The 19,985-nt window shown below is 42.9% G+C and overlaps 1 protein-coding gene across 1 annotated transcript in view; it reads left to right on the top strand.

Annotated features, from left to right (window-relative positions):
- Positions 1-19,985, top strand: part of lrrc9 (leucine rich repeat containing 9) — a 152,667-nt gene that overhangs the window by 65,436 nt on the left and 67,246 nt on the right. The window contains exons 13-15 of the mRNA XM_080202432.1: positions 2,877-3,009; positions 8,679-8,819; positions 17,023-17,147. Coding sequence (XP_080058558.1) covers positions 2,877-3,009; positions 8,679-8,819; positions 17,023-17,147 — 399 coding nt within the window. The remainder of the gene's footprint in view (positions 1-2,876; positions 3,010-8,678; positions 8,820-17,022; positions 17,148-19,985) is intronic.

Below are 19,985 nucleotides of genomic sequence, written 5' to 3'. Positions count from 1 at the left end.
ATTTCCCTATGACAGTATTAAGCTAACTGGCTAAGTAATTTTCTGCTTTTTGTCTCCTTCCTTTCTTGAATAAAGGAATCACAATTGCTTGTTTCCAATCTAAATTTTGAAAATTTAAACTATCTCAGCAGCCACTTTGCTTAAGACCCATAAGGACCTGGGAACTTGTTAACTTTTCATCCTAATAGTTTTCTTAATGCCTTTTAAGTCCCTCCCTCTCACTTCCTGATTCACTATTATTTCTGGGATGTTATTTGTATCCTATCCTTTTCAGTTCAGATAGGTGCAAAATTCTTAATGTTTGTTGTTATAGTTTGAGCTAGCTTTCTCTCCCATACTCTAATTTCTCCCTCCTTATTAATGTTGTTTATATTCTGTCCAATCTTTGTAGAATTATATGCTTTTTTTTCTAATTGTTACTATTTTTAACTTCTATAGTTAGCCACCTGTCCTTCCTTCACAGTCTGCTTTTCTCTCTGGAATGTATCTTTTCTCAGTATTATGAGATGTTAACTTAAATGTTCTAATTCCCAGTTCATTTTAGTCAGCTCTATCTCAATGCTCTCATAATTGCCCCTATTCTTATGTTTAAAATACTAGATTTAAATCCCCTCATCTCTCCCTCAAGCGGAATGTGAAATTCAATCAGGTTATGATCACTGCTATCTATGGGTATCTTCACTATGAAGTCTTTAATTAGTTGTGTCTCGTTGTACATTACTAGATGTAGTATACCCTACTTTCTGCTCCATGCTAAAATGTACTGTTCTAAGAAATTGTCTTGAAAACATATCAACTTATCATTGAGCCAACCTTTGTCAATATGAGTTGTCCAAAATACATGCAGATAAAAATCACTCATGATTATCACCACACCATTTCTCAGCAGCCCCCATTTTTTTTTTATTCATTCGTGGGACATGGGCGTCACTGGCTGGCCAGCATTTATTGCCCATCCCTAGTTGCCCTTGGAGGTAACCATATTGCTGTGGTTCTGGAGTCACATGTAGGCCAGACCAGATAAGGACAGCTGATTTCTTTCCCTTAAAAGTGAACCAGATGTGTTTTTTCAACAATAAATGGTTTCTTGGTTATCAGTAGATTCTGAATTCCAGATATTTTTTATTAAATTCAAATTCCACCATCTGCCTTAGCGGAATTTGAGCCCGGGACCCCAGAACATTAGCTGAATTTCTGGATTAATAGTCTAGCAATAATACCACTAGGCCATCACCTCCCTTCCTGTTTACCCCATCCTATTGTGTGTTACTGTTAAAGGGTCTACAAACCACTCCCACTAGTGACTTCTGTTTCTCATATTTATCCAAATGTGTTCTGCATGTTGACCTCTAGAACTAAGGTCATCTCTCTCTATTGTTCCAATGTCATCCTTAGTTAACCACGCAACTCCTCCACATTTACCTAGTTTCATGTCCTTCCCAATACGCTTGAATATTCAGGTCCCAACCTTGGTCATCCAAAAGCCATGTTTCTGTAAGTGCTATCAGATCATACACATATTTATTTCTTTTTGTGCTATCAATTCATCTGTTTTGCTATGAATGCTATATGCGTTCAGATATAAAGTCGTTGGTTCTGTCTTTTTACTTTTTTGTAACCCCTAACCTTATATGTTTAGTTGTGCGCGCTCTGCCCCTTTCTGCCGCATTCTGATCATCATTTCCCTTACTCCCACCTTTGTCTTGCCTTCTCTAGTTAATTTATCACAAACTCAATCTCCTGCCCCATTATTTAGTTTAAAACCCTCTCTACTCCTTAGTTATACAAATTGTCAGAACACCTGTCCCAATATGGTTCAAGTGAAGATTTTCCCAACAGTACAACTCTAACTTTTCCCATTACTGCTGTCAGTGCTCTGTGAATCAATATTCTCCCATACTGATCTTTCTGTCACAAATTTAATGTTCTAATTTGATTATGGCTCAGCTCTGAACCCAGAGTTCTTTAATTTAGCCCAAGTTGCTCATTCACCCTCAGCAGAACCTTTTCTAGTTCTACCTAGTTCAGGATATACTGGGATGGTCACCTTATTCTTGGCTCTCAGCCTATTGAGGTTGAAAAGCTTTTTGTTTTGCCAAAATTCAATCATGACCCAGTATGGAAGTTGTTTATATATGGATTCCATGACTAAGCTGAGGTAAATGATGAAGAGAAAAATGCAGCCAGACTTCACGCCCATCTGGATATGAAAGGGTTCATCTCCAATCTGTTACAAAGGACGTTCGCTGTTATACTATGATGTAGGATATGCAGGATAGCAACAAACTTTGCTGGATATCCAAGTCTCTGGAGGCTTATTTTTCAAAGAACTTCACAGCTGATGGAGTTGACAAATCTATAAATGCTATGTTGCACTCTTTTACATTTTTCCTTACACTTTTTTTGGATTAAAGCAACAAGTATCATTTCTAAAGTTGCTAGGAAGGCTGGAAACCACACTAGATCTCCAGAAGTATATCTTCATTGATGTGTCGGAGGGCAGTTCAGGAAGATTTGTGTGAGAATTTCCCCCACGTTGGACAGAAAGACTATCTCTCTCTCTCATTCCCACAGATTGATTTATCACCCTTGTTGAAAAGTGAAACAATGATGAGATCTGCTAAAGTACCTACTACTCATGGAAAATCTAACATACTATTAAAGCAATTGGTTGTTTTTGAATAGAATGTAAAAGTTATATCACATTAATTTTTTAGTAGTTAACATTTCACATGCCCCCTTCAAATGTCTACAAGTCAGATTTTATATAGTTAGCAATCTGATAAAGGATAGTCCACTATTAATACTAAGCATAAACTATGAGTGTTACACACAACAAATGTAACTGATCCAGATATTTTTGTTCATCTTCATAGTATCTAGGTCGTGATGAGGCAGTCCCTCTCTGTAATAGTATGAGCTTATGCGATCAATCCAGAATTGGATACCTGCAGCGACAAGCTAAAGCCCAGAATAGAAATTATGTTGATCCTGTACCTTTCAGATATGGTAAGAGAATTTTTTGCATTAACTCCTTGATTTTTTTTTGCTCCTGGTTATGGAGTTATCATAACTCATATTGTTGAATAATAGGACAGCAAAATATAATAAATTATTTTGGAGTCTACCAAAAGTAAAAATACAAAGAATCATAAAACAATACATTACAATAGGAGGTCATTCAGACCATTGGATTTGCATCTCCTCCTTTCCAAGATAATCCCCTTCAAATAGCTACATTATGAAGCATCCAACATTTAATTATGAACCATGAAACTTTTTCTGAGCTGCACTGAAGGACATCTGCAGACAGGGGAATTATTGACTTAGGATGCCATCATTTGCTCAGCGAGAACCTTTACTGATGTATAGCTGCAATTATGTTAAACCAAAGTCCCAGTATCAACATCCTGGGGGTTACCATTGACCAAATACTGAACTAGATCTGCCATTTAAACACTATGGCTACAAGAGCAGGTCGCAGAGTAGAAATTCTGATGGGAGTAAACTCATTTCCTGTCTTTCCAAAGTCTGTCCACTATCTGCAAAATGCAAATCAAGATGTGTGATGGAATACTCTTCACTTCTGGGATGAGTGTGACACCCTCCAGAACAAAGCAACCCACTTGATTGGGATTCCAATCACACCCGTCACTGCTGCAAGACACATTGAGGCAACTCACCAAATCTCTTGCAATTGTACTCTCCAAATCCACGACTTCTATCGTCTAGAAGGACGGCAGCAGGTGCATCAGAACAGCACCACCTTCAGATTCCCCTCTATGTCATGCACCATCCTGGCTTGCATATGACCTGTGATCATAAATGTTGAGCAAACGAAGATACTTCCTTTTCTTAAACAAAGCTGCTTCATAATTGTGCAGTAGCAGACCTACTTAATGATGCCCTGTGCCCGCAGAAATTTAGCGATCTAAATCCCAGTGCTCATTCTTCACGATTATTTGCCTCTGAGGAAACTGATGAACTGTTGACAGCAATGCAGTAATAACTTGTTATATCAACTTGTGTTCATGATGATGTCCCCAAAGCAGATTTGAAGGGAACAGAGGCATAAACATTTAAAATCATGGTAACTTCCACTGCCACAGGCGTGCTGGCATTGGGTTCCAATTCTTGCTGCAATAAGTGGCACAGTATGTGACTCGCTCACTGTAGAGAAGTAGCTGCATTGAACATTATTTTTCTGTGAGGTTCAGCTCTGCTGATCAGTTGTTGATGACACTTGTGTTGCAAGGTTTCCTGTCCTCCTCTTGTAACCTATGTAGATCTTCTCTGCCTTCCTTGCCATCGCTGCTGTTCCTCTCCCACATTTAGGAGAATCAAGGATAAGACCTTGATTCTTGATGAGGCAAATCCAAGTTTAGCTACTCTGAACAAGAAAAAAACAATGAGGAAGTTGTAACATTCCACAAAATTCGAAGTATCAACACCCAAACAGCATCCGAAACAGCCAGCAACTTTACTCAAACACGTCCTGGCAGCACTGGATGACTAACCAGTGAATTACTTTAATGGAGATGAGGATCCTATTTAATACCAATTTTGAAAGCTACTTCCTGACTCTTTCTATTATGATGTACTGGACAGGCTAAAAAGATAGCATCAGACTGAGATAAACATAACAGAGTAGGGGCAAGCAGAGGGAAGCCACAGAGCTGAGAGGAGACCTAATAGAGGTCTACAAAATTATGAGAGGCTGTGACAAGATAGATAATAAAAGGCTTTTTCCAAGGATGGAAGTGTTAATTACAAGGGGGCACAGGTTCAATATGAGAGAAGGAAAGTTTAAGGAAGGTGTGCAGGGAAAGTTTTTCGTGCAGGGAAAGTTTTTCATGCAGGTGCCTGGAATGCGCTGCCGGAGGAGGTAGTGGAAGCAGACACATTGGCAACATTTAAGAGGCATCTGGATGGGTACGTGAATAGGGAGGAATATGGACCGAGTAAGAGCAGAAGGTTTTTTTTTCAGTTAGGGCATCATGATCGGCACAGGCTTAGAGGGCCGAAGGGAATGTTGCTATGCTGTACTTTTATTATTTTGTTCATTTCATGTGCACCATTTCAGGAAAGACAATGATTCAATGTGATTATAATGTTTACAGAATACATGCAAATACTGAACGTATCTGAACAAATATGGCATTACTTACTGTTCTGATGCATTGTTTTGCATTTCTGAATTGGTGCAACGCACATCGTCATTTCTAATCCTATGTCATTTATTTCGAATTTTAAGAAGAAAAACAGCCAAATAGAAAATCCTGCCCTTTGTCCTCATAATTCAATCCTCTAATCATTGGAATCAAATTGTCAAATCATCCACTCTAAAGTCATGTCCTGCTTCATTCCCCATGGCATTGCCTTGACTAATTAGAATTGTCTTGCCTGGTTTGAATTTAAATAAAAACTTGCCAGTTAACTGTTCCCTGAGGAATTTTCTGTCATAATGCCTCTACCAAATAGCATCAACTTGCCAATTAATCAGCACCCTCTTTTCATACAGAATAAGTTGCTGTTCCCTTTGAGATTTTGTACTCTTGCAATTCTGTCCTGATGAGTGCAAGATGAAAAGTTTCAACAGTATGTGTTTTTTCAGCAATACTCAAGTTCTGTACTACCAAGTACCTATGTTGATCTTTGAGCATTTAATTCATCAGTATGATTCCTAGAATTAGCGGGTCAAATTATGAGGACATTTTATAAAACCTGACTTCTATTTTCTTGAGTGTAAGAGATGGATCTGACTGAGATGTTCAAAATGTTAAAGGGATTTTACGAGGTAAGGAATTAAAAACAAACAGTCACAATCTTCAAACTAGAGTTAAGCCATTCAGGAGTAATATCAAAAAACAGCTTTTTACATAAAGTAGAGTGGAAACCTGGCACTTTTGCCCTAAAAGAGCCATGAATGTTGGGATAATTTGAGTTTTCAAGATATATTTTTGTTAGATAAAGATATCAAAGAATTTGAAACGAAAATGGGAAAATTAAGTTGAGGTGCAGATCAACTGTGGACTAATTGTACTGCAGAGCAGGTACAAGGGTCTGAATGACCTATTCCGGTTCCTTTAATCCCTGTACTGCCTGGGCGAGTCTCCAGTTTTATTCCAGTTGTGCACTGTGCTAACTAAATTCTGGTTTGGCAGTAAGAGCCCTAAAATTGACCCCAACACTCTTAGATTTAAAAGAGCAGGTGGTTTGTCTATTTGTGTTTATCAATAGCCCCTTTTGAAGGTGCAGCTGGAGGGATACTGGCTGAATATCTGGCTCAGCAATGTTGAAATAGCCTGATGTCTTTGTGTCAAAGATCCTACGTGGAATGTGACACTTACAGGCGATTGCTTTTGGAAAAGAGAGCAAGCAAAGAGCCAACGCATTCAAGACAGATTGGAGAAGAGTTGGAAACAAATAAGTAAATGAGCTGGATGCTTACACTGGGTGAATGTCCAATAGATAAACATATGTGTTTGCCTTGGATATGTGGAGTTTTTATAAATATATAAAAAGGAAGAGGCTGGCTAGGGTGAACGTTGGACCCTTAGAGGATGAGAGGGAGGACTTAGTGGTAGGGGATGGGGAAATTGCTGAGGTCTCGAATAACTTTTTTGTTTCAGTCTTCACGGAGGAAGACGTGAATAATTTGCTGGGTGTTAGCGATGGAAAGGTGGTAGGACTGGAGGGTCTCAATGACATTATTGTTACTAGAGAGGTGGTGCTCGACAGACTGGTGGGACTGATTGTGGACAAGTCCCCAGGACCGGATGGAATGCATCCGAGGGTTCTGAAAGAAATGGCGGAGGTTATAGTGGATGCCTTGGTGGTTATTTTCCAAACGTCGCTGGATTCCGGGGAAGTGCCGGAAGATTGGAAAACGGCTAATGTTACGCCGTTGTGTAAGAAGGGTGCCAGGCAAAAGGCAGGGAATTATAGGCCGGTTAGTTTAACGTCTATTGTAGGTAAAATGTTAGAATCCGTCATCAAGGAGGAAATAGCGAGGCATCTTGAGGGGAATTGCTTGACAGAGCAGACACAGCACGGTTTTGTTAAGGGGAAGTCGTGTCTGACAAATTTATTGGAGTTCTATGAGGATGTGTCTAGGGCGGTGGATAGAGGAGAGCCGGTGGATGTGGTGTTTCTTGATTTTCAGAAGGCGTTTGACAAGGTACCTCACAAGAGATTATTGCAGAAGGTAAGGGGGCATGGAGTTGGGGGTAGGGTGTTAGCATGGATAGAGGATTGGTTGTCAAATAGGAGGCAGAGAGTGGGGGTTAATGGGTGCTATTCGGATTGGCGGATGGTGACTAGTGGAGTGCCCCAGGGGTCGGTGTTGGGGCTATTTACCATTTATATAGATGATCTGGAGGAGGGAACCGAGTGTATGGTGTTGAAATTTGCAGATGACACCAAGATTGGTGGAACGGCAAATTGCGCGGAGGGTGTGGAGAGTCTGCAGAAGGATCTAGATAGGCTGGGTGAATGGGCCAGGAAATGGCAAATGGAATTTAATGTTGGCAAGTGCGAGGTGGTCCACTTTGGTAGGAACAATGGTAGGAAGGACTATTACTTACGTGGCGAAAAACTGCAGCAGGCGACTGTGCAGAGGGACCTCGGGGTCCTTGTGCATGAGTCGCAAAAACCCAGCCTGCTGGTGCAACAGGTGGTCAGGAAGGCGAATGGGATGCTGGCCTTCATAGCGAGGGGGATTGAATATAAAAGTAGGGAGGTCTTGCTGCGGCTGTATAGGGCATTGGTGAGGCTGCAGCTGGAGTACTGTGTGCAGTTTTGGTCGCCGTACTTACGCAAGGATATTTTGGCCTCGGAGGGAGTGCAGAGGAGGTTGACTAGGCTGATACCGGAGTTGAGGGGGTTGAGCTATGAGGAGAGGCTGAATAAACTAGGCTTGTACTCGTTAGAGTTTAGAAGAATGAGGGGAGATCTCATTGAGACGTATAAGATGATGAATGGGATGGATAGGATAGAGGTGGAGAGACTCTTCCCGCTCAGAAAGGACAGTAGGACTAGGGGGCACAGCCTCAAGATAAAGGGGGAGCGGTTTAGAATGGAGTTAAGGAGGAACTTCTTCACTCAAAGGGTGGTGAATCTCTGGAATTCTCTGCCCGTTGAGGTGGTGGAGGCTGCCTCGCTAAATGTTTTTAAGACGCGGGTTGATGGGTTTTTGATAGGCGAGGGGATTAAGGGTTATGGGGAGAGGGCGGGAATGTGGAACTGAGCCACGACAGATCAGCCATGATCTTATTGAATGGCGGGGCAGGCTCGAAGGGCTAGATGGCCTACTCCTGCTCCTATTTCTTATGTTCTTATGTGGGAAACAATGGTCATCCCATTTTCACACTATAGAAATGTAATTGATTTGAATAAGATAAATAGTAGTTAGATTGATATTTTGTCAGAGGCTGGGGATTGATTTATCTCTTTGCATTCTACCTGTGATTCTTTATCTCCTTAAGGACATTACACGAATAGCTTGGTATCTATGCCGATACGAAGTATATATGGTTTATTGGACAAACTTTAAGGGATGTGTCAGGCTTTTATTTTTGGTGTTCCGCATTAATGCTATCTTACGTATCAAATGTGAATGAATGTAGAGCATTCAACTTCACAAAGTATTGAAACAAATTATTTGACTTTGCTTTCAGGTCAGCTCATTATTGCCAAAGTCTTCCTTGGTCGTAGTGTTCAGGTCATTGATTCAGAAACTATTGAACAATTAAAGTACCCAAATGCAAATTCTGTCTATAGACCTCGAAAAGTGGATACCAGATGTGCAAATGATACAGGTAACCAACTGCATAACTTTAGTAAATCAAGGTGACTCTGTGGCAAGTAACAAACTAAAGGACTTATTGACCGAGAAGAACTATGACAACTAAAGGTTTTACAGCCAACTATACAGATCTACTCCTGGTAACATCCTGACTCCAACTGAAGCCTTCCAGCCCTGGGAATACGTGCTTTTGCTACCAATTGGTCTAGGTTTGTTCACTCGCGCTCCATTGATTCAGGCTCGAGTGCATGGTCTGTGAAGGATTGCCCATTAAAGAGGCCATGCTACCACACCTCTTTTCCCCAAACTTCTTGGACTACCCATGATTAAACAAAAAGAAAAATGGTTAATACATAGACAGGCAAACAACAATGTTACAGAAGGGACACCAGGGAAAAACAGTTTATAATGTCAACCAGTCTAGAAACTTCCGGATCCTTGTGGAATGCTGCAACTATGTCAGGGGTTCTTCAGCAGTCGACATCCAAGGATCTGCTGATGGAATGGATGTGCTAACAGCTTCTGGAGCTTACTCTTGCCAGCCCCTTCTTCTGCCTCAGCCACCGAAGCCACAGGTGTTCATGGCCCCACCATGGGTGTCAAAAATCTCTTGTTCAGAGGCTGGTACATATGAACTGGATGTGGGGCCCACTTGCTTGTCTCCTGGAGCTAGCTCTACTATCTTGCATAAGTGGTCAACATGCTTTTTTACTGGACAGCCCTCTGCCTTTATCACATATGAGACTTCTTCACAACTCTTCCTGGCACCCAAGCAAGTCAGCCACCAAAATTCCTTGCCAAAATGAGGTTATCAAAATTGAACAATCTGTCTGAGTGTCATGTGTCATGATACTCTTTGTGAGAGCGTTGCTGAGTCTTCGCCCTTCCAGACAAATTTGGGAACATTGTTTAAGTAGTGTACACAGGTGCCAACTCATTAGTAATTCTGCATGCGTGACCCCAGTAGTGGTATGAGGTGTAGTATTGTGGGATAGTAAAAATCTTGCTAATGACAATGGCCTATCAACCTGCAGCTTCATGGAAGCCTTGAACCTGTACAGCTGATTCGCTATTACACCCTTAGTGGTACGTAGTTCTTCTCAGCCAATAAATCTTTTTGTTACTTGCCACATGCTATATGTTTCAATGAGATCACCTCTCATTCTTCTAAATTCCAATGAGTCCCAACTTGTGTAACCTTTCCTCAGAAGACAACCCCACCATAGTGGGGATCATCTCAGGGAACCTTCTCTGAACTGCCTCCGATGAAATAATATCTTAAATAAGGGAACCAAAACTGCTCATTATGTTGTAGGATTGTTCTTACCAGTACCTTGTACAGTTGAAGCAAGACTTTTCTACTTTTATGCTTCAACCCCCTTGAATTAAGTGCCAACATTCCATTAGCCTTTCTGATTACCCACTGCATCTGTGTGCTAGCTTTCTATGTTTCATGCACAAGTACCCCAAGTCCCTTTGTGTTGCAGCTTTCTGCAGTTTTTCTCCATTTTAAATAATACTCTGTTCTTTTGTTCTCCCTTCCAAAATGAATAACTTCACAGCCATTAGGTGCATTGGCCATGCTAAATTCTCCCTCAGTGTACCTGAATAGGTGCCAGAGTGCGGCGACTAGGGGATTTTCACAGTAACTTCACTGCAGTGTGAATGTAAGCCTACCTGTGACACTAGTAAATAAACTTTAAACCATTTGCCAACTTTTTGCCCACCTACTTAACCTATCAATATCTCTTTGTAAACTGTTTGTATCCTTCTTGCACCTTGGCTTTCCACCTACTTTTCTGTTGCCTGCAAATCTGGCTATAGTACACTCATTCCCTTCCTCCAAGTCATTAATATATTGTAAACAGTTGCAGTCACAACAACTGTGCCTGTGGAACCTCACTAGTTACAGGTTGCCAACCTGAAAAAGAACCCCTTATCCTTACTCACTGTTTCCTGACAATTAGCCAATTTTCTATCCATGCTAATATACTACTTCCAACACCAAGGGTTCTTATGACATAATCTTTTATGAGGTACCTTGTCAAAAGCCTTCTGGAAGTCCAAATGCAACATATCTATTGGTTGAGAGCTCCTTGAAAAACCCCAATAAATTAGTCAGACATGACTTCCTTTTCATGAGCCATGCTGAATCTGCTTAATTAGATTATGATTTTCCAAATGTGCTACTATTACTTCTATAATATTTGTTTCCAACATTTTTCCAACAATACATGTTCAGCTAATCAACCTGTAGTTACCAGCTATTTGCCTCCCTCCTTTTTTGAGTAGGGGTCTCACATTGTCAGTTTTCCAAACCTCCAGTACTTCTCCAGAATCCAAGGATTTTTGGAAAATTACAATCAATGCATCCAATTACCTCCTTAATTGTCTGTCTGTCATTGCTTGATTACTGTCTTTCCTGCTTATCTATCCATCCAGTCCACTTTACCTAACTCTATCCTTGTTTAATTGTAATTCCCTTTATCTGTGTTAATTTGTTATTGATTCCACAAACTGAACGATCTTTCAACGTGTCTCCCAGCGTAGGCCAAAACTTAGAACATAAGAACATAAGAAATAGGAGCAGGAGTAGGCCATCTGGCCCTTCGAGCCTGCCCCGCCATTCAATAAGATCATGGCTGATCTGTCGTGGCTCAGTTCCACTTTCCCGCCCTCTCCCCATAACCCTTAATCCCCTCTCTTATCAAAAACCCATCAACCCGCTTCTTAAAAATATTTAGCGAGGCAGCCTCCACCACTTCAACGGGCAGAGAATTCCAGATATTCACCACCCTTTGAGTGAAGAAGTTCCTCCTCAACTCCGTTCTAAACCGCCCCCCCTTTATCTTGAGGCTGTGCCCCCTAGTCCTACTGTCTTTTTTGAGCGGGAACAGTCTCTCCACCTCTATCCTATCCATCCCATTCATCATCTTATACGTCTCAATGAGATCTCCCCTCATTCTTCTAAACTCCAACGAGTACAAGCCTAGTTTATTCAGCCTCTCCTCATAGCTCAACCCCCTCAACTCCGGTATCAGCCTAGTAAACCTCCTCTGCACTCCCTCCAAGGCCAAAATATCCTTGCGCAGGTGCGGCGCCCAAAACTGCACACAGTACTCCAGCTGCGGCCTCACCAATGCCCTATACAGCTGCAGCAAGACCTCCCTACTTTTATATTCAATCCCCCTCGCTATGAAGGCCAGCATCCCATTCGCCTTCCTGACCACCTGCTGCACCTGCAGGCTGGGTTTTTGCGACTCATGCACAAGGACCCCGAGGTCCCTCTGCACCGTCGCCTGCTGCAGTTTTTCGCCACATAAGTAATAGTCCTTCCTACCATTCTTCCTACCAAAGTGGACCACCTCACACTTGCCAACATTAAATTCCATTTGCCATTTCCTGGCCCATTCGCCCAGCCTATCTAGATCCTTCTGCAGACTCTCCACACCCTCCGCACAATTTGCCTTTCCACCAATCTTGGTGTCATCAGCAAATTTCGACACCCTACACTCGGTTCCCTCCTCCAGATCATCTATATAAATGGTAAAAAGCTGAGGCCCCAGCACCGACCCCTGGGGCACCCCACTAGTCACCAACCGCCAATCCGAATAGCACCCATTGACCCCCACTCTCTGCCTCCTATTTGACAACCAATCCTCTATCCACGCTAACACCCTACCCCCAACTCCATGTCCTCTGACCTTCTGCAGTAACCTCTTGTGAGGTACCTTATCAAACGCCTTCTGAAAATCCAGAAAGACCACATCCACCGGCTCTCCTCTATCCACCGCCCTAGACACATCCTCATAGAACTCCAGTAAATTTGTCAGACACGACTTCCCTTTAATGAAACCGTGTTGCATCTGCCCTATCAAGCAATTCCCTTCAAGATGCCTCGCAATTTCCTCCTTAATGACGGATTCTAACATTTTACCTACCACAGACGTTAAACTAACCGGCCTATAATTCCCCGCCTTTTGCCTGGCACCCTTCTTAAACAACGGCGTAACATTAGCCGTTTTCCAATCTTCCGGCACTTCCCCGGAATCCAGCGACGTCTGGAAAATAACCACCAAGGCATCCACTATAACCTCCGCCATTTCTTTCAGAACCCTCGGATGCATTCCATCCGGTCCTGGGGACTTGTCCACAATCAGCCCCTCCAGTCTGTCGCGCACCACCTCTCTAGTAACAGTAATGTCATTAAGACCCTCCAGTCCTACCACCTTTCCATCGCTAACACCCGGCAAATTATTCACGTCCTCCTCCGTGAAGACAGAAACAAAAAAGTTATTGAAGACCTTAGCCATATCCCCATCCCCTACCACTAGGTCCCCTTTCTCATCCTCTAAGGGACCAACGTTCACCCTAGCCAGCCTCTTCCTTTTTATATATTTATAAAAACTCTTGCTATCCTTTTTTATATTAAGCGCTAGCCCAGCTTCATAGCTTCTTCTACCCTCCTTTATCAACTTTTTTGTCAATCTTTGTTGACATTTAAACCTTTCCCAATCCTCTTCTCGCCCACTGCTCTTAGCTACTCTAAATTCCTCCGCTTTTAATTTAACACTTTCCTTCACCTCCTTCGTCATCCACGGCTTATTACATCTCCTCCTACAGTCCTTTTTGACCATCGGAATAAATTTCCGCTGAGCACCAAGAAAGATCTCCTTAAAGATCCTCCACTGCTCCTCAGCAGACCTACCTTCCAATGCGCTCCCCCAGTCCACATTCGCCAATTCTTCTCTCATCCTACCATACTCCCCTCTATTCAAACAAAGGACGCGTGTCCGGGAACCCACTTTCTCCTCCTCCATCTGCACCAGAAACTCCACCATACAATGATCACTCTCTCCAAGAGGATCCTTCACCGCAAGGTCCCTAATTCTACCCGCCTCATTACATAGCACCAGATCCAAGATAGCTCGCTCCCTCGTCGGCTCCAACACACACTGTTCCAGGAAACTATCCCGGCAGCATTCCAAGAACTCCTCCTCGAGCCCACCTCGTCCAACATGGGTCGACCAATCAATATGCAGATTGAAATCCCCCATAACTACTGCCGTCCCATTCCTGCACGCCGCACTTATTTGCGCGTTAACAGCCCGCCCCACCTCCAGATCATTATTCGGGGGCCTATAGACGACACCCACCAGCGTCTTCCTCCCTTTGCTGTTCCTAATCTCCACCCACAACGATTCCACTTTCTGCTCTTTGGCTCCGATATCATCCCTTGCTACCACCTTGATGCTGTCCTTAATCAGCAGAGCTACGCCACCCCCTCTTTCCTCCTGCCTATCCTTCCTAAACACTTGATAGCCCTGTACATTCATCTCCCAGTCCCTGTCACCTTGCAGCCACGTCTCTGTAATGGCCACCAGATCGTATCCATTTGTGTCGATCTGCGCCACCAGCTCATCCACTTTATTCCGAATGCTTCGTGCATTCAGATAAAGCGCTTTCATCCCAGCCTTCTTCTGGACCCTATTTGCCGTAACGCCACCACTTGGGACATCCTCAGCCTCTTCCCTTACCTGTACCCTATCCTTAACTGTAGACCTCCTAACATCACCTACCCTCGCACCCTCCCCCCCCCTAATTAGTTTAAAGCCCTGTCTACAGTCCTCTTTACTCGATTCGCCAGCACTCTGGTCCCAGCACGATTCAGACCAACCCCATCCCGCCCGAACAAGTCCCACCTACCCCAATACTGGTGCCAATGCCCCATAAATTCGATCCCATTCCTCCCACACCAATCTCTGAGCCACCCATTCACTTCCTTTATCCTGTCAACCCTACGCCCGTCTGCACTCGGTTCAGGCAGTAGCCCAGAGAAGACCACCTTGTCAGTTCTACTTTTTAATTCCATTCCCAGCTTCTCATACTCCCTCCCCAGATCCTCAGTCCGCACTTTGCCTACGTCGCCGGCACCCACATGTACCACCACAACCGGGTTCTCACCCTCCCACTCCAGATTCCTCTGCAGCCCAGCTGCGACATCCTGTACCCGAGCACCAGGCAAACAACACACCCTTCTGTGCACTTTGTCATTGTGACAAAGGACAGTGTCAATACCCTTCACCCCACTATCCCCAATCACTACTACGTTCCTTTTCCCCTTCTCTTTGCCTATGTCCTGCTGCATCACTGTACCGTGTGCAGTTTGCTCACCAACCTCACCTGCCTCGTCCTCTTCCAGAGTGGAAGCAAGAACCTCAAACCTGTTATGCAGATTAAGAGGCTGAGGCCTCCGCTCCTCACCCCCCTTCCTCCTCCCAGCAGCCCCCTTTTGTTCCTGACCCTTAGATTTAGACAGTCTAGAGGGGGTGGATGTCACTTGCACCCCATTGACAATGGCACCCTCTCTCCCCCTGATGAGCCTCAGTGTCTGTAGCTCAGAGGCCAGCTCATCCACCTTGAGCTGGAGCTCCTCCAGCAACCTGCACTTACTGCAGACATGGTCTCTGGGAAGGACCCGGGGGCCACCAGTTCCCACATCATACAGGAACCGCACATCACATGCCCCTCCATTATTCAATATAATTTGTTGTGGGAAAAAATTTTTTCCTTGTTCTTTCAACCTGGCCTTTTTACCTTCAAGCCCTTTTTGATATTAAGCCCTAATAGCTCACTCTGCTTCCCTCTCACTCCGCTGCCCGCTCCGACGCTGCCCGCTATCTACACCAGGCCTCCTTTTAAACTTGGCGCTGATTTAAAGCTGATGGGCCACAACTGCCTGATAATCACTCCCTCACAATTCTTAAAGCAGTAAATACAATAAGTAAATGCTTTAAACAGTTCTACAAAGAACAAAGTGCTTTAAACTTATTTTAAACAGGTTTTTAACAGGTAAAGTCTTAGCTTTCTCTCTGATGCTCCTTCCTCGTCTGCTCCAGCAAACAAAACTTGCAGTGTTCAGCCAATTATTGAAGTCTGGCCACGAAGCTGGAGACCATCTCTCCTGGTTCCCTAACAGTAGTGTGGAATTTGTACCTTTGCATGATATCGGAAGTTTGGGCGCTATAGTGATCCTTAACTAAATTGACTAACTGATCAAAGGTTTTTTGTGTCACCAGATTATAAATCTGTAGGCCATGACTCTAGTAAGAGGTATCGCCTCTTACCACTTCTTGGCCATTATTTTGTTTGCAGCAAAGAAATAACACAGTTTCTCAATGTATTGACCCCAATTCTCAACTTGGGGGCTGAATAGCTCTATTTTCTCAAATAGCGGCATCTTTAAAACAAAGTCTGTATCTTTAATTCTTTGAACTTTGAGTGATCATACTCCTTCCCCATGCGATGACTGATCCACTTTGTCTGCATCACCAGTGTAATCTTTCAAGGCGACTCAATGTGTCAAGTAACAAACTAAAAGATTTATTGACTGAGAAGAACCATGCACAACTAAGGGTTTAACAGCGCAACTATACAGATCTAGTCCCGACAACGTCCTGACTCCAGCTGATGTCTTCCAGCCCCAGAAATGCCTGGCCTTGCTCCCTATCAGCCCAGATGTGCACGCTCGTGCTCCATTGATTCCAGCCTGGTCACGTAGCCCATGAATGATCATCCATTAAAGTGGCCATGCTACCACATCAATATATTATTCAAAAACAGTAATCATCTTTGAGCGATTCCATGGCCGGTAAAAACTAAAAAAAGTAAAAGCATGGCTTTATTGTGAAAATTCAAGATTTTAGTAAGATGAATCCAAGCTTTAGCATCTGGACACCCCAATAGGAAGTGATTATAGCACTATAAAAGCCTGCTTGCAAAAACAGAGAAATCACATACTGCTGCTCAGTTGCTTCCTGAAGGTTCTATGTCGATATTACTGATTACTTTCTGTGAAATGGTCTCCTCTTCCACCTCCCCACTTCTGGAAAACTTTCCAGCCCTGTGGTGTCTTTCTTATTGATGCCAACCATCTTTCATCCCAAAAAGCTGCTTATCAGATCACCATGTCTGCAACAAGAGGATCTGTAATTCTCAATGAATTGTTACTGGCCTTCAAAAGATAGTCAATTTTTGACAGCTCATATATAAGCTTATTCCATATATTTCTCACATTCCATGTAATGCAAGTATTACCAGTATTGGGGAGTTGCCCTTTGATCAGCTTATTTACGATGTGTTTGTAAATATTTAGTGCAGGACTATGAAAAATGTGGATCTTTTAATTTTTTTTCTAACTCCCTATGTACTTCAAGGATTCTCAAGTACCCTTAAACTACATGGCAGCTGTGATTGCAGTCTACGTCAATATGAGTGGTTTGTGTTTGACCATGAACTTGTTGTGCCGGAATATTTCATTGACTTTGAATATATTATACAGGTATGGATAATAATTTTAGCAAACTGTAATGCATTTAGTTACGGAATATCTTGCATTGCTGAAAGGGATTATTTGTATTTTACTGTTGATCCATTTCAGTATCAATTATATAATCATTGATGATTGTTCGTTTTCTTCCATTAAATTGAATATGTGCTCCCCTTATTTTCCTTCCTAAAATGTATCATCTTGAATTTGTCCACATTGCTTTTCATTTGGCATCTATTTGACCAATCCATTGAGATGTCTGTATTCTTCTGTAATCTTTTTGGTTAACTTTGCTCACTGTTTTGGTATTGTCTGCTTATTTTTTGAATGTTAATTCATTTTGAGGGAGTGTTTGCTTCATCTTTTTGCCTTCCCCACCCCTTAAAATTGTGAAATGTATTTTTTTGCCTTCTTATTTTCCTATTCTGCTCATTGCAAAATGCTTCTGGATATAGTTCCACCTGCCCAGGTGCTGGAGTAGCCAAAGGCTGCCCAGAAGAGGGACTCCCTTCCCCAACACAGTGGTGGTCTGGCTGCAGAATCTACTTTTAGCTCTTGAAAGTTTACTCTCATTCTTTTCCTTCTCCAGGACTGACTGTCACAGTGAGGAGTTTCTCTAGGAGATTTTTCCCCTAGTGCAATCTTGGTGAATCTTCCAGTTTTAGATGGGCAACAAGTGCTGGACTTGCCACCAAAGCTTATACTCCAGGAACTAAAAAAAAACTAGAAACTGTTCATGAAAAAACTTAAATGTTGCACAGTTATGCCAATTTCAACAACTTTTTGGACTACTGTAAATCATAGAATCATAGAATCTTACAGTGCAGAAGGAGGCCATTTAGCCCATCAAGTTTGCACCGACCACAATCCCACCGAGCCCCAATCCCCATTAGCCCATGCATTTATTCCAGCTAGTCCCCCTGACATCAAGGGAGAATTTAGCATGGCCGTTCCACCTAACTATCTCCATGCTGAAGATGTGCTTCTTGTGCTTCGATAGATCTGGAGGTGTCCAGTGGTAAAAACCAGCCAGTTTCCGAAGAATAGTCATTGCTTGTTGTGCTGTATAGAACACTGCACCACAACTGTGCTTTCTGTGTTGGATCATGGTTAGAATGATTGTTGCACTGGGAAGTGCTGCCAGGGCCAGTTCACAACACTGTGGGTGGCTCAGCTGCAAAAGGGGGGATGAGTAAGAGCAAAAGAGCAATAGTAATAGGAGATTCAATAGTGAGGGATGCTGACATGTGTTTCTGTGGCCGCAGGTGTGACTCCAGGATGGTGTGTTGCCTCCCTGGTGTCAAGGTCAAGGATGTCACAAAACAATTGTAGGGCATTCTGAAGAGAAGGGTGAACAGTTGGAGGTCATGGTTCACATCAGAGGGATGAGGTCCTGCAGCAAGAATTTAGGTAGCTATGTACAGATTGAAAAGTAGGACCTCAAAGGTTGGAATTTAATCCCGGTGCCATGTGTTAGTAAATATAGGAAAAGGATAGAGCAGATGAATGTGTGGCTCAGGAAATGGTGCAGGAGTTTAGTTTTCTGAATCACTAGATCCGTTTCTGGGAAAGGTGGGACGGGTAAAGTCAGATAGGTTGTACCTGAACTGGAATGGGACCAACATGAATGAGATAGAGAATCTGGTGAACTGGTGTGGCAATAATAATCCCTCCTTCAATGTCAACAAAACGAAAGCGATTGTCAGGCCTTCAGGATTTTTCACTTGACTTCTAGTTTCAAGCAATGATGGAAACCAGTTCAGTCACCTGGGGGCAGGCACTCACTGGTGCTGGGGAAACATCATTCCTGTCAGGCCTAAACTCTGGAACACCCTCACTACACCTCTTTACCTCTCTTGATGCTTTTCTGCCTCTTTTCCTCTTTTAAGATATTCCTTAAAAACCTACCCTTGGCTAAATTTTTTGTCCTCTGATTTTATATCTCCTTATGTGGTTCAATAGCATGTTTTGTTTTATAATGCTCCAGTGAAAGGCCTTGGGACATTTTGTTTTGTTAAAACACTATGTAAATACAAGTTGTTCTTGTAGAGGTCCTCCTGCCTGCCCAGGTGCTGGAGCAGCCAAAGGCTGCCCAGAAGAAGAATTCCCTCCCCCAACTCAATGGTGGTCTGGCTGCAGAATCTATTTTCAATTTAAGATATTTGAAACCTGGAAACAGTTCCACTTTTCTAATATCCCAGAAAGAAAAATTCAGCCCCATGATAGTATAGTTCAACCTTTTACCCAGAGCTCATTTCTCATGCCCAGCGCAAGAAGATAGGCCAATCCCATCTGTGATCTGAAATCCTTATCGTACACAGAAAGGGAAAAGACTGTAGAAGTAACCTGAGATACTCACTAAATACTTCATAGTTCGCTGATGGTTGAAAAAAGAACATAAAAACTGAAATATTTCATGCTAAACTTCAAAGTGTATATATTAAAAGCTATAGCTTTATGCAGAAGGGAAATAAACCGATGGATGAAGAACAATTTTAATACCTTCAGCAATACTTTAAACCATTTTCTGAAACTTAGGAGTTTGTGTACCTGGGAGTTGTTTTTCAAAGTCGTTGGGAGTGATTCTTCCAGAGCAGTGCAGCGGGCCAGGAGACATAAGTGGAGGCTGTGGAGTGAGCTTCCTGTGGGGCACCACAGCCTCCATGTGTCTCTGGTTGCTGGATTTCCATCATCATTCAGCTCCAGGCTAGAAATCGGTACAGAGCTGATTTAACTATTACAATGAGCATTTGCCCCCCACCCCGTCACCACTCACCCAACTGGCCAGGAGTGTTTCACAACAACAGGAGTGTTTTACAACAACTTCCCATTAAAGGGGAGCTGGCAGCT

Source organism: Carcharhinus amblyrhynchos, chromosome 14 (assembly GCF_965287045.1).
Source record: "Carcharhinus amblyrhynchos chromosome 14, sCarAmb.v2.hapA, whole genome shotgun sequence".
Lineage (NCBI taxonomy): Eukaryota > Metazoa > Chordata > Chondrichthyes > Carcharhiniformes > Carcharhinidae > Carcharhinus > Carcharhinus amblyrhynchos.
This window is presented reverse-complemented; position numbering and strand designations above follow the sequence as displayed.